Source organism: Giraffa tippelskirchi, chromosome 13, assembly GCF_054371585.1.
Source record: "Giraffa tippelskirchi isolate mGirTip1 chromosome 13, T2T-mGirTip1v1.2.pri, whole genome shotgun sequence".
NCBI classification, from domain to species: Eukaryota; Metazoa; Chordata; class Mammalia; order Artiodactyla; family Giraffidae; genus Giraffa; species Giraffa tippelskirchi.
The window spans coordinates 27065983-27079938 of record NC_137287.1 but is presented as its reverse complement, the minus strand read 5'-3'; the positions used below and the strand labels follow the sequence as shown (position 1 = coordinate 27079938).

The following is a 13956-nucleotide window of genomic DNA, read 5'->3' as shown; positions in this document are numbered from 1 at the left end:
GGCAGCAAGCTTTCATCTGAGTTGTGTTATGCTTAGGACAAAGGGACCTTTCCCTATAACCCTTTGCTCTGCACATCGGATCCTCTGACAAAACTTGGCTGTTTCTAGCTAGTCTCCCGAACTGCCAACCCTTTAAATAATCATTTCCTGCCCTGGTCTCCCTTAGGAAAGCACAGCAAGAGATGCTTAAAGAGTATGACTGGCTTTTCTTGACCTTGAATTTGCCATTCAGCTTTGGGGTGTTGGTGTACTTTCAGAGACAGAGTTGGTTGAGCTGTTTGTCATGAAACAGATGAGCCTGGGAGTCAGTTGGGGACCTTGACCCTGGCTGAGACATCGAAGCCTCTGCCTACATTAGGATAAAATATGTGGCCTCTGGTTCCCTTGGAAGGTGTTTGCATGTTCTTTCCACTGGTGGATTCCTGCACTTCAAAGATGATGACGTGTTTACCCACCGGTAGGTGTGATGGAAGACAGAGTCCTGAGGAGGTCAGGCAGGAATGGGGATGCCATGTGGCAGGATTGATGGGATTGTTTTTCTGGAATATAGAGCCTGGCATTTATCATGTCCTCATGTCCACCTAATGCACTTTCCTAAAATAGCATCCCCAGGCAGCCATCAGTATTTAGCATTTGCTATCTTAGAAGATTTGCGAGCTTCTTGTCATCTCTGTGCCTTGTATGTCCCTGCTTTAGAATAATTATCCTTCTATATGCTAATTACCCGTTGTGCAGTTCTCCACTGACCAGAACATGCATGACTCGTCTCTTTTATTGCTTGTATCCCTGAAACATAGTGCGGGCTAAGTTGCTTTAGTCGTGTCTGACTCTTTGCAGATAGCCCACCAAGCCCCACTGTCCATGGGATTTTCCAGGCAAGAATACTGGAGCGGGTTGCCATTTCCTTCTCCAGGGGATCTTCCTGACCCAGGGATCAAACCTGCATCTCTTAAGTCTCCTGGATTGCCAGGCGGATTCTTTACCACTAGCACAACCTGGGAAGCCTCTGAAACATAGTGGACTTGGCAAATAGTACCCACTCATTAGGTGTATATAGAAAGACTAACTAAATGAATAGACGGAAGATTTGGATAAACTGTATTAGTTAGGAACCATCTTGCAAGTGGCAGAAACCTAACTTAGATCCACTCGAGTAAAATAAAAAGAAGGGAGATTTTTGAGTTACAAAACTTAAAAGTCTAGGAAGGTGCTGGTTTTAAGCTTGACTGAGGTTTCAGGCACGGGTGGATCCAGGTGCTCCAAAGATAATGTTGGGTATAATTCCTTCTCTCTCTCCTACCTCTGCTTTTTCCACAGTGGTTTCTTTGTCAGATGCAAAGTCAACATGCAGTTACAATTGATCCTGTCATCTCAGTAACCACAATGAGGAGAGAGCTCCCCTTTTCCCATTAGTTCCCTCAGCAAAGCTGTGAGGTTGAGTCTCATTGGTTACGGTTGATTGCGTGCTTATCTCTGAATCACTGGAGTCAGGGAATAGGGATGCTTGGGTTGGCCAGGCCTGGGTCATGTGACTTTTGTCAGAGATTAGGCTGTAATGTGGACCTTTGATCTGTGGCTGAACCTCATGGACTGAAGTTGGGGGAGATTCAGCTCCCCAAAGGAGAAATGATGTGTTGTTATGACCAAGAAGAGTGGATGCTAACTAGGCAGAAGGAACAGATATTCTCACGAAGAGACGGTGGGTTTTTAGGGGTTGGGCTGGGGTAGTTGGTTTGGTCATTTGCCCCATTTCTCAGTGAGGAGGGAGGCTCTGTTTCCACCCAGAGAGGTCAGTAGTTTTTCCGTGTTTGTGAAGGATTTTCCAAATCCCTGACCCTCACCATTTGTAAGGCTGTAGCAAACCCCAGCCTCCCAGCCACCTCCCCACACTGGCAGAGCCCCCTGCTTGAGAGATCCTGGTTTAGTACCTATTTCCCACTCGACTGTGAGTCTCAGGATCTCCAAGCCCACCTTACACAGTGCCTGGCACACAGAGGGTGCCCAGTTAGTAATTGATGGATGAATAAGTGCCCTCCACTTCCTGGAGAAGTGGACGCTGTGGATCTGACAGGGGCCGCTCAATGCACTTCCCTTGCTGCCAGCAGTCACACCATCAGTGGGGCCAGTGGAGCTGGAATATCCTGGTGTTGAGATGCCTGGTTTCTGTGTTGTTGAAGAGACACCCCTGGGTGTGTGCTTTCCTGCAAACCCATCCACCCACTCACCCATCCATCTACTTACCTATCCCACCCATCCATTCACTCACCCACAAACATTGACTGGGTATCTGCCACGATCCAGGTGCTGTCCCAGGCACTGATGATAGAGCAGTGAATACTACAGACAAAAACCCTCACCCTTGTGGGGTGTTTGTTCATTCATTCTAACTGGGAGAGATAGACAATGCACATAATGAATGCATAATGAATATATAGTATGCTAAACTGTCATAAGTGCAATGGGAGAAAAAAAAAAAGGTTCTGGCTAGAGCAACAGGGAGGGCTTGCAGTTTTTAATTTGGATGATCACAGGACTTCCCTGGCGGTCCAGTGATTAAGACTCCACGCTTCCACTGCATGGGCCATGGGTTTGATCCCTGTTCGGGGAACTAGGATCCTGCACCCTGCGGCCAAAAAAAAAAAAGGATGATCAGAGACTTCATTGAAAAGGCGATTCGTGAGTGTTAACCTGATGGCAGTCAGGGGCCCGACACTGAGAAGGAAGAGTGAGTGCAGAGGCCCTGCAGGAGGACTGTGTCTGCCCCACAGAAGAAGTAACCACGGAGGCCATGGGGCTGGAACAGAGGGAAGGAGCGGGGAGAGTGGTGGGAGAGGAGGGCAGACAGGTTCAGAGCAGGGACGTTTACCAATCAGTTGGGCCCTGGGGCCTGAGTCGAGACTGTGGCTTCTATACTGAGTGAAACAGACTGATATTGGAGAGGTAATTTTTAAAAAAATTTATTTTATTGATATATAATTCACCACATTTATGTGTGCAGTTCAGTGGTGTTTATTGTATTCACAGGGTTGGGCAACCATCCCCACTGCCTAATTCCAGAGCACTTTCATCATCCCAGAAGGAAACCCTGTACTTACTGGAGTCACTCCCCATCCTCCAGCCCAGAGCATCCTCTCATCTACCTTCTGTCTCTGTCGTTGTTGTTCAATTGCTCAATCGTGTCCAGCTGTTTGCAGTCCCATGGACTGCAGCAGACAAGGCTTCCCTGTCCTTCACCATCTCCCAGAGTTTCCTCAAACGCTGTTCATTGAGTCAGTGATGCCATCCAACTATCTCGTCCTCTGTCGTCCCCTTCTCCTCCTGCCTTCAGTCTTCCCCAGCATCAGGGTCTTTTCCAATGAGTTGGCCCTTAGCATCAGACGACCAAAGTATTGGAGCTTCAGCGTCAGCATCAGATTTTCAAGGTTGATTTTGATTTGCCTATTCTGGATATTTCATTTAAATGGAATCATATATAATGTGTGTGGCCTTCATGTCTGTCTCCTTTCATTTAGGATTATGTTTTCAGGGTTCATCCATGGCGCAGTGGGCGTCAGCACTTCAATCCTTTTTATGGTTGAATACTGTTCCTCTGTGTGGATATGGTGGGGGGAGTTTTGAGTGAGGAGACTCTGCAGGTAGGAGGCGAGTGTGGCATCAGAACCTGGGGGAGGAGAGCCAGCATGTGCAGTTGTCCCAGGGATCGGGTGTTGGTGGCTTTTTGAGCACCTAACCTCCCTATTGGCCACAGATCCTGGAAAACTTCTGTGCCTTCCCTCAGGGTCACCTCCCTTGTTAATGTCAGAGCCTGCTCTGCTTTCCAGTGCCCTGTTCTTGGTGGTTTGGTTGCTAAGACTGTAGCCTGCCAGGCTCCTCTGACCATGGAGTTCTCCAGGCAAGAACACTGGAGTGGTTTGCCATTTCCTTCTCCAGGGGATCTTCCTGACCTAGGAATCGAACCTAGGTCTCCTGCATTGCAGGCAGATTCTTTACCAACTGGGACCCGGTTAATAGATTCTTTGGAAAAATAGTCCAAGGACTTTGAACTGAGTCCTAAAACAAGAAATAAAACAGCCGCCATCTACTGCATTTTACTGTTCCCCAGGCACAGGTTTAAGCACTCTTCACTAGTGTCTGGTTCCTTGCTGCCAAAAGCCCTGTGCATGCTTATCCTGATTTCCCATTTCATAGATGGGAAAACAGAGGCTCCCTTGGAGAGGTGAGGTGACCTTACTGCCCAGGGTCACAGAACTGATAAACAGGCAGAGTTTATGGGTTTAATGTTTAAGATGTACGACCTTCTAATAGGTAGCAAAGAAATGCAGCTGAGACCCTGAAAATACCCTGGACCTCAGCTGCACCAGAATCTTGGCCACACTGGGATCTTCTGGTTGCTGGCCATCTGCCCCGAGCTCAAGAATGAGGTCCCGGGCAGTTTATTTCCCCTCAGGGAAAGCCTTTAATGGCTCTTGGAGCCTGAGCTAACATGGGGGTGGAGACCTGTGCCCATCTGCTGGGTCCAAGGTTTTCCAGATCGCCTTGGTAATGTGTGCCGGTGACCTCCAGGGGATGTTGTTAGCCTCGCCGGCAACACCTGGTACTGTGCTGGCCCCTGCAGGGGGGCAGGGCCCGGAGAGACACCTGTTGATCTTTTCCCACCTAAACGGTGCAGCCCAGCCCTGGATTATTTGGGGTCTTTCCTTTTTCCTGGTGAGGGAGGGCCTACTGTCTCAGACAGCTGAACCCAAATTCCCGTTGCCTGGGAGTTGAAATCCCAAGCCTTCCCACAGGACTTAAGGCAAGTCTGATTTTGTAGGGAAGGGAGTAGGCTTCAGAGGACCCTTGGCTGTTTGTTTTTTCTTTTTTTTAAAAAAAAAACCTATGTTCCTTTCCTGGCGGTGCTCTGAGCTGGAAGGAGCTTTCAGCAGTGGCATGAATCCTCCATGTCCACCCCCACTTCACAGATGAGACAGTGGAGGCTGGTGAGAGGAGATGACTTGCCTGAGGTCTCAGGGCTTCTGTGTGCCCAGGATCATTCTAGGCACTGAGGATACAGCCACACACACAAGTCTCTACCTTTGTGGAGTTTGCATTTCAGTGCAGAAGACAGACACTCAATATCTATAATCTTACCATGTAAGGTAGTGATAGGTGTTATGAAGAAAAATAAACCAGGATGTAAGGGTGGTGCTGGAGAAGACTCTGGAGAGTCCCTTGGACAGCAAAGAGATCAAACTAGTCAATCCTAAGGGAAATCAACCCTGAATACTCATTGAAAGGACTGATGCCGAAGCTCCAGTACTTTAGCCGCCTGATGTCAAGAGCCGACTCATTGGAAAAGACCCTGATGTTGGGAAGGATTGAAGGCAGGAGGAGAAGGGGTCAACAGAGGGTGAGATCCTTAGGTAGCATCACTTACTCAATGACCGTGAATTTGAGCAAACTCTGGAAGATAGTAAAGGACAGAGGAGCCTAGTGTGCTACAGTCCATGGGGTCACAAAGTTAGACACAACTTGGTGACTAAACAATAACAAGGATGGAGAGCGGTCGCAGGGCTGTTGTGGGTTGGGCATCCTCTCAGAACAGGGAGAGACTGGATGGGAAAGTTGTTTGGGGCAGAGGGCACTGCACTGACATTGGCTCAGAGGTTTGATCTCGCTTGGTGGTGTTGAGGGACCCCTTGAATGCCTGTTCAGTGTCCCGGGGAGAACAGTGGTGGGAATGGCCGGGACTTTTGGCTCCTAGCCATTGATTTATCCAGTTCATTCTCTGGGTGTTTAGTGAGTGCCTGCTGTATGCTAGACTTTGTCTGGGCATGTGTCACTGCTCCTGTGACTGAGATGCTGACCTTGTCTGCTTGCAGGTGGCCCTGTCTACGTTTGCCGTCTATGTGACTGTCGACAAGAACAACATCCTGGATGCCCAGAAGGCCTTCGTGTCCTTGGCCTTGTTCAACATCCTCCGCTTCCCCCTGAATATCCTCCCCATGGTCATCAGCAGCATTGTGCAGGTACAGGCGAGACCAGGGAGTTTCAGGGAAGGGGCTCTGGGGAAGCAAGGCCAAAGGGCATGAAAGTCCCCTGGACGCAGCTGCCTCTGTGTGACTCGTTCCCACCGTGCCCAGGGTGGGGGGGACGGTGATCGAGGCCCAGACCTTTGTGCTTTTTTCGGTCCTGCCCTAAAGAGAGAGAGACGTTTTTATTTATTGACATGCATACTCAAGTGTATGTGTGCGTGTGTATGCGCGCTCAGTTCAGTCGTGTCCGACTCTGCGACCGCATGGACTGTAACCCACCAGGTTCCTCTGTCCATGGGATTCTCCAGGCAAGAATACTGGAGTGGGTTGCCATTTCCTTCTCCAGGGGATCTTCCTGACCCAGGGATCGAGCCCGCATCTCTTGTGTCTCCTGGATTAGCAAGCGGATTTTTTACCCCTGCGCCACCTGGGTTACCCCAGGTGTATGAAACAAAAGTTATTGCGGCTAGGCTTTCCTGAGCTCTCCAAGATTCTTTCTGAAACATTTGATCCTCTCGTATTCTAATCAAGTCTGTTCCACCCTGCCCTGTCGTACCGTGTCCTGTTTCTTACACCTCCAGCTCCTTCATGTTGATGTATGACAAATCAAACCAATATTGTAATTGAAGCAATTATCTTTCAATTAAAAATAAATAACTTTTTTTTTTTTTAATGCAGCCACTAAATTGGTTTTGCAACCCACTCACGGGCTTAGCTCACCATTTGAGCAACCGCAGCTGGATGCCCTAAAAGCCCCCAGCCCAGGCGGTGATTCTAAAGGAGGGGAAGCCACTCAGTCACAGTTATACCCTCTGAAGCTCCTGCACTTTCCTGCCCATGGCGTTTGTCACACTCTTCTCCCTAATTGTGTACACATTTCCATGAAAACTCTATCATGAGCCACATTGACAAATAAGCCTTAAGGTTTCATTGTCCAAGCCCGGCTCAAGGCTTTTAAAAAATAAGCCAGTAAAATCCCTTCTTATTATGACCAATTTCATGTGTACACAGAAGTGGCGAGAACAGTATAAGAATGCTGTGTGCCCATCACCCAGATCCAGCATTTTGCCGTGATTGCTTCATCCGATCCTCTGTCTTCCTCCCTCCCTTCATTCCTTTCTCTCTCTCTCTTTGCCGAAGAATTTTAAAGCAAATCCCAGATCTCTTGGCATTTCACCTATAAATATTTCAGCATGCATTTCTTCTTACATAAGTAACACCATTATCATATCTAACAAAAGTAATAGTAATCTCTTAAAATAATACTTGCTCCATATTAAAATTTTCTGGATTATCTTTCAGAAATGTCCTTGCCATTGGGCTGTTTGAATCAGGACCTTTGCTTTTTTTTTTAATTTGTTTTTGTTGAACATATGTTCAGTACATGCAGCATGGTGATTTGATACATGGACTTGTGGCACTGCTGTTATGACCATAGTGTCAGCTATACGTCGGTCACCTGTCACAGTTATCATTTGTTTTTTGTGGTGGGAGCCATTCAGTTCTAGTCTCTTAGCAGCTGTGAAGTTTATCATACAGTATCCTTGGCCACAACCCTGTGCAGTGCATTCAGCATCCAGGACACCTTTATCTCCGAGTTGCAAGTTTGTCTTAAGCAAGACCATTGCCTTTGGTTGTTTCTCAAGTCTCTTGTCAGCTAGGATGGTCCCCTGCCCTCCTCTGTAATGCTGGCTGTGGGCTTTTTAAAGGAAGACAAACAAGAACCCAGACCCATTTTATTTTTTTCTTCTGAGGCGTCCGCTCGGGGTAGGAAATGCAGAAACTTCAGAAATAAGGGAGGATGTGGGCCCCTCCGCACCCAGGGGAAACCACTGTGAGTTAGCCTCGGTTTGTTTTTGCAAAAATGTGTTTAAAAATAACTGTAGCCTGTTGTTGCTCTCTGTGCAGGCCAGCGTCTCCCTGAAACGCCTGAGGGTCTTCCTGTCCCATGAGGAGCTGGACCCCGACAGCATCCAGCGCCGGCCCATCAAAGACGGTGGGTCCCGGGAGCGTGGACGACCTGTGGGCCTTCCCAGGAGGGCCAACGTGCACCTCTCTTATCTCGCCTGCTGGCCGAGAGGCAACTCCCCGAGGGCCAGGTTCCAGGGCCCCAGCTTCGATTCCATTCTGGGCACATGAGCAAACTAAGGAAGTTGGAGATTCACCAAACCCCACCCCTGTAGCTGTGCCGCCTCAGCCAGGTCACTTCACTGCTCTGAGCCTCACTTTCCCACCCTGGGCAATGGAAAGGACAGTGCCTTTCTTTTGGTTTTTTTTATTGGTAGATTTGTTATTCTGTAGCTTATTAATTTATCCTTTCCCAGTGGACCCCTGAGCAGGGATCTCCAGGCACTCAATAAGAAATATTAACACCTAGGGGTAGTAACCGCTTTCATTATAATGACACTTCCGCTAGGTGTGTCCTGTTCTAAGGACGTCACCATACTCACCCGTCCATTGCTCACCGCAGCTCACGGAGGGGGCTGTGGAAACCCCCATCAGCAGATGAGGACGCTTGCCCGGGTAACTCGCACACCAGTAAGAAGTAGTTAGGATTCACACCCGCAGCCCGTCAGCAGAATCTGTGTTCTCACCCACGGTTCAGCGTCTCCACACTGAGATTTACTGAGCACCTACCATGTGTCAGTCATTGTTCTAAGGACTGTCTGTGTTACCTCATTTATCTCCTCATGACAGCCCTGTGAGGGCAACCTGATTAACAGTCCCGTTTTACAGATGAGGAAAGTGAGGCATAGAGAAGTAACTTGCCTGTGCTTCTCCAGCTAGGAAGTGGCCACACGGGATTTGGACCCACACAGTCTGGCTCCCAAGCCCAGTAGATGGGGTCAGAGGAATGAATGTGTGTATGCATGTGAGTGGTACATCGCGTGCACGCACGTGAGCGATGTAGCATGTGTGTACATGTGAGCAGTGCAGTGGGCATTCAGATGTCCTCAGTGGCGTGTGGAACACCCAGCACAGCACTTGGCAAACAAAGATCATTGTCGTCGATCCTCCCCCAGTGTATGTGAGAGGTGGTCGGCAAGAGGGGCTGCGTTCCTCAGCCTCAGCACCACCAACATTCGGGTCAGGGTCACTTTGCTGTGGGGATGTCCCATGCGTTGTATTGAGTTGGCCAGAAAGTTCATTTGAGTTTTTCTGTATAACGTTACAAAAAACCCAAACAGACTTTTTGATCAATGCTATAGGCTGCTTGAGCAGCACCCCTAGGTGCCAATAACACCCATCCCAGTTTCGACAACTGAAAATGTCTCCCGACTTTGTGTCCCTGGGGGATCAAAGTCACCCCTAGTTGAGAACCACCACTTCCTGGAATCTCCCTCCCGATTTCCCTGGCCTGTGGTTGTCCAGTTTCTGTTGTGTCGAGGATCGAGTTATTCCCCCCCCAGCAGCACACACACATGTGAACACAGACATGTACACACACACACACACACACACACACACATCGAGTTATTCCCCCCCCCAGCAACACACACACACACACACACACACACACACACACATTGCAGAATGATGCCGTCTACTCCAGGATTTGGGGTCAACCAAGGAGGTTTCAAGCTCCCAAAATTGTTCACAGCTCACAGCAAGAGTCACGTTGGAAAACCCCTGGGTCTGGGTCCAGGCCTCAGTTGAGGCCTCAGCCCCGCTTCCCTGCCCTGAAGGCAGCCTTTCTTAGGCACTCAGCCTTTGAGATGTTTATCCACACTCTCCGGGTGCCAGATGGGGGCCCCTAGGCAGCTCCCGGCCAAGTCTTGTAGCCTCTAGCTTGACCGACTCTAGTGGCTTTTCTTAAATTCCTTAAATAGCACCTTCCAGCTTCCTCCTTGTTAGGGGAGGGATGGGGGCCAGGCAGGTTAAGTTCGGTTAACCAGTAACTTCCTCTCCTCACAGATTTTGTTGCTTTGGTGGGTGGGGCAATTTATTTCTGCCTTTGACAACTTAGAAGCACCCCCCATCTTCTCTTTAGATGGTTTCAAGTTGGCTCATCATTTAAGTCAGAAGTTGTTTGTGTAAGTGAGGGGCATGGAGTAAAAAGAGAATAAAAGGAGGGAATGTTGATGCAGGCAGAGGGGCTAGAAACACGTAGGTCCCCGTTAAGCAGGCTTTGTCTGCGTGCCTTCCCCTCCCCCGCCACGATTCCCCATTTCCTGTTCCATCCCCAAGTTTGCACAGTTTACAGAGACTGGTGTTGAGGGGAAGACCGACCTGCCCTGATGTGAGGGGGCTGGCTGGAGGAAGGGAGAGAGGGGATGCAGGGAGGTGAGTTAGGAGGCTGCCCCAGAATCCAGGAGTTTCAGGGTGAAGGACCCCACTTTGAACATTAAAGGAGGGGCCCTGGAGGTGTAATGAAAGCCTTTGGGCCAGCCTGAGCTGATCACAGGCTACTGCATGAGGGCGCTGCTCTCGCCTTGTGACCTTAGCTTCTGCTCAACACCCCCAACACCCACCCCAGAGCTGCTGGAAGCTCCCAGGAATGAGTGAGGGAGGCCCTGGGTGTCCCTGGCCCTCCCAGATTGTGCAGCCTCCTATCTTTCAAAGGCAGAGCCCTCTCGCAACTTTCTGCTCTCTGGGTGGAGGCCACCTTCAGAGCTGCTGGTTGAAGTTCTTCAGAAACAGTGACTGATGTGACCAGATAATGCCTAGCATGGGTATCTAGCCTCTGGCGTTGAACTACCTGATAAGGAAAAACAAAAAGTAAGAGCCTGCTGCTCACGCGCCTGACATGTTGTCTCTGGTGCTTTCCAGCTGGAGCCATGAACAGCATCACTGTGAAGAACGCCACGTTCACGTGGGCCAGGAATGACCCCCCCACACTGCATGGGTAAGTGGGATGTGGAGAGAACCACGGGGTTCTGGGCAATCACAGGTCCGAATTCCAGCCGTGCTCCAGCTCTGTGACCGTGAGTGGGTCACTTTGCCTTTCTGAGCATCAGTTCGGCTCATCCGGCAGGTCCCGTGGCACCTGCTTGGGCTTCAGGGAGGAGCAGATGACCGTGGGCCTGGCTCAGAGGGTTCCCTCAGACTGTGAGTGACTCGAACCTTGCCCAGATAGGCTTAGGCAACAAAGGGAAACTTCTGGTTCACATAACTGCCCAGGTTCACTTCCAGGTTCGGTGTGATCCAGGGACTCAGGCAATGCCTCTCCTTCTTGTCCTTGTTCCCCTGCCATCTGTGCTGCTTCCTTCTCAGACGTCCTCTCTCCTCAAGATCCAAATGGCCCCCATGGACTGCAGGTGTCCCTCCTATGTCATGAGGAGACTCACTTGCCTCTTATTGCCCCAGGTTGGGTCACGTGCTTCTCCCTGAGCCAATCGTTGTGCCAGAAGAGACGGAGCACACTGATTGGCTGGGTGGATCTGAAGCTGTGATGGTGGCAGGAAGGCTTGGGTCGGCTGAAAACTTGTCCACTCACGTTTGATATCAGGCTGGGTTGTTCTCCATTCTCTCCAAGGCCCCTCAGCTGCCTGGTTCACCCTTTCCCACCATTTCCATGTCTGGGACACCGCCCACCTCAGTCCTTGTTTTTCTAAGTCACAGCATCCTGGGAATTGACCTGCTTCCCTGGCTACGTGGTAGATGCCTCCGAGTTCTTTATAAGTGCAGGCCTTGCTCGGGGGCTCTCGGACTTCCTTAAGGAGTCCCCCATCACAGGGCCAGATGGGACATTTTTAGGGGCCAGATTTATCCCTCCCCCCGCCCCTAAATAATTGCCCCCTTACTGAGTAGCCAAGTTACTGCTATATTTTATTTGAGGATGTGGGGAGGGGCAGATCAAGCTTTCTGGAGAAACCAGTCTGTGTAACATTACCCTTGATGGGACTACATGTTTAGGAAGTTCTTCCTTATGTCTAACTTAGCTCATGTCTGCTTCAACTTTAGCTTTTCTCTTGTCCTGCTTCACAAGTGAGTAGTCTGTGTCTATGCCTCTGTCCCTCTGTCTGTCCTTCCAGCCTCAAAGACCTTCTTGTTCCCGTCACCCTCCTCCCTCACCCATTGAATATCCACCCCCCCACCAACCCCAGATTTCTCCATCCAAACCTATAAAATGTTCCCTTCTTGCCTGGATGATCACAGGAGCTGCCTCACTGGGCTGACTGTTCTGTCCTGGCCCCTTCATCCATTCCCCTCCCAGCATAGAACAAAAGAACAATCAGTGTGACCACGTAGCAGGTAGGAAAGAATTGAACAATGGGAGCAAAAGCCATCAGCCTTTCCACCAATATGTTGAAATCATAGCAGTGCTCGAAAAGTGCAGCCGATGTAGGTGAACCCAAGGAGGCCCCGGAGGTGCCCCCTCCCCAGTGGGTTGGATCCCCTAGCTCCACTTCGCTATCTGCTGTGGAGGGCTGGGCGTGGTCCTGTGTTGTGTGACAGCCAGTCTTGCCCGCAGAGTGTTGAGCCTGTTGTATTGGGTTGGCCAAAATGTGCTTTTGGAATTTTCCATAGCAGTCTATGGAAAACCCCGAACAAACGTTTTGGCCAACCCAATACTTCAATTACTGTTATATCCGCCAAAGGGCGATGTCAGTAGAGACGTGTTTCTGAAACTCTGATTCACACGTGTTAGGCCCTCCTGTCTGGCTTCCAGCTGGGAAGCGTGTCCTCTGAGGCCCTCTCAGGTCTGGACGCCACCCACCCACCTCTTCAGGACTGAGCTCCCACTCCCTGCCTCATCTTGTGTCATTGACGTGTCTACTCATGGTCACACCTGATTTCACACCTGTGGGCCTTTCCTCAGGGTGTCCCCAGGTGTCTGGGTCACGCTCACCCTTCCTCCAGCCTTGGTTTTGGGATGGCCTCTTTGTTGAGCTTCCCCGTTGGCTCAGTAGTAAAGAACCCACCTGCAATGCAGGAGGTGCAGGAGATGTGTGTTCAATCCCTGGGTTGGGAAGATCCCCTGGGGGTGGGCGTGGCAGCTCACTCCAGTATTCTTGCCTGGAGAATCCCATGGACCGAGGAGCCTGGTGGGCTACAGTCCGTGAGGTCACAAAGGGTTGGACGCGACTGAGCACACACGCCCCCTTCCTTGAGCACCTGTATCACGCCCCCAGGTGAAGGGGATCCCCCTCCACTCAAGCGCCCTTATCCTGTCTTGGTTGCTCAGGTCGCTCCTGCAGGGTGTTTCCTAAGATGTAGCTGTGTCAGTCCTGGCACAGAAGCCTCTGAGGCAGCTCCCTGAACTAATAATAAGCTCGTTGTAGAAACAGCGGGAGTGATGTCCAGACCTCAAAGACTCAGGACAACCCTGCCTTCCCTCTCTCTCCACCCGGGGCCCGTCCAGCGTCGGGAAGCCGGGCACCCCCATCTGAGCCAGGGTGTGTCGTGTCATTTCAGCATCAGCTTCTCTGTTCCGGAAGGTTCCCTGGTGGCCGTGGTGGGCCAAGTGGGCTGTGGGAAATCGTCTCTACTCTCAGCGCTCTTGGCCGAGATGGACAAGGTGGAGGGACACGTGACTGTCAAGGTAGGAGGCCTGGGTGGAGGCCAGGTAACTCACGGCCAAGGGGAAGGCCAAAGGGCAATGCGGTGTTTTCTTTTATGACCTTGTTAAGCAGGTGGGAACTACTTTCGTTCTCCTTTGCTCTGTGCTCTCCTAGAAGGCAAAATTGTGGTGTCATTTAGTTCTTGCTATGTCTCAGCACCTAGAATAGTGCCCGGGATATAGTGGGCACTGGAAAAGTATTTAATAAACACACGAATGCCCCCTGGTCCACCCTCTGCCTCTCACACCCTCCCCATCTCTGCCCTGCAGTGTGCACCCCGGGGCCTCCTTAAGCGTGGGTCTTTCAGGCTTGTTCTTTCTCTTTGTCGTTCTCCTTGTATCTCTTTTGGCAAATGTAACAACACTTAAAACTTTTTATTGATGTCATTGGAATATTTCCTTGGAGAATTCTTTTTAAGGGACTTATTTAAATTCTCA

At 50.3% G+C, this 13956-nt stretch overlaps 1 protein-coding gene across 10 annotated transcripts in view; it reads left to right on the top strand.

Annotated features, from left to right (window-relative positions):
• The window catches only part of ABCC1 (ATP binding cassette subfamily C member 1 (ABCC1 blood group)), a 149859-nt gene that overhangs the window by 93514 nt on the left and 42389 nt on the right, over positions 1-13956 (top strand). For 9 of the 10 annotated variants that reach the window (XR_014072939.1, XM_081556262.1, XM_081556259.1 and 6 more), the window contains 4 exons: positions 5862-6008; positions 7923-8010; positions 10785-10860; positions 13374-13500. Coding sequence is in view for 9 of the 10 variants with exons in the window: in XM_081556262.1 (XP_081412388.1) it covers positions 5862-6008; positions 7923-8010; positions 10785-10860; positions 13374-13500 (438 nt within the window). In the remaining variant the exon portion in view is untranslated. The remainder of the gene's footprint in view (positions 1-5861; positions 6009-7922; positions 8011-10784; positions 10861-13373; positions 13501-13956) is intronic. The other variant, XM_081556260.1, reaches the window with a different exon arrangement.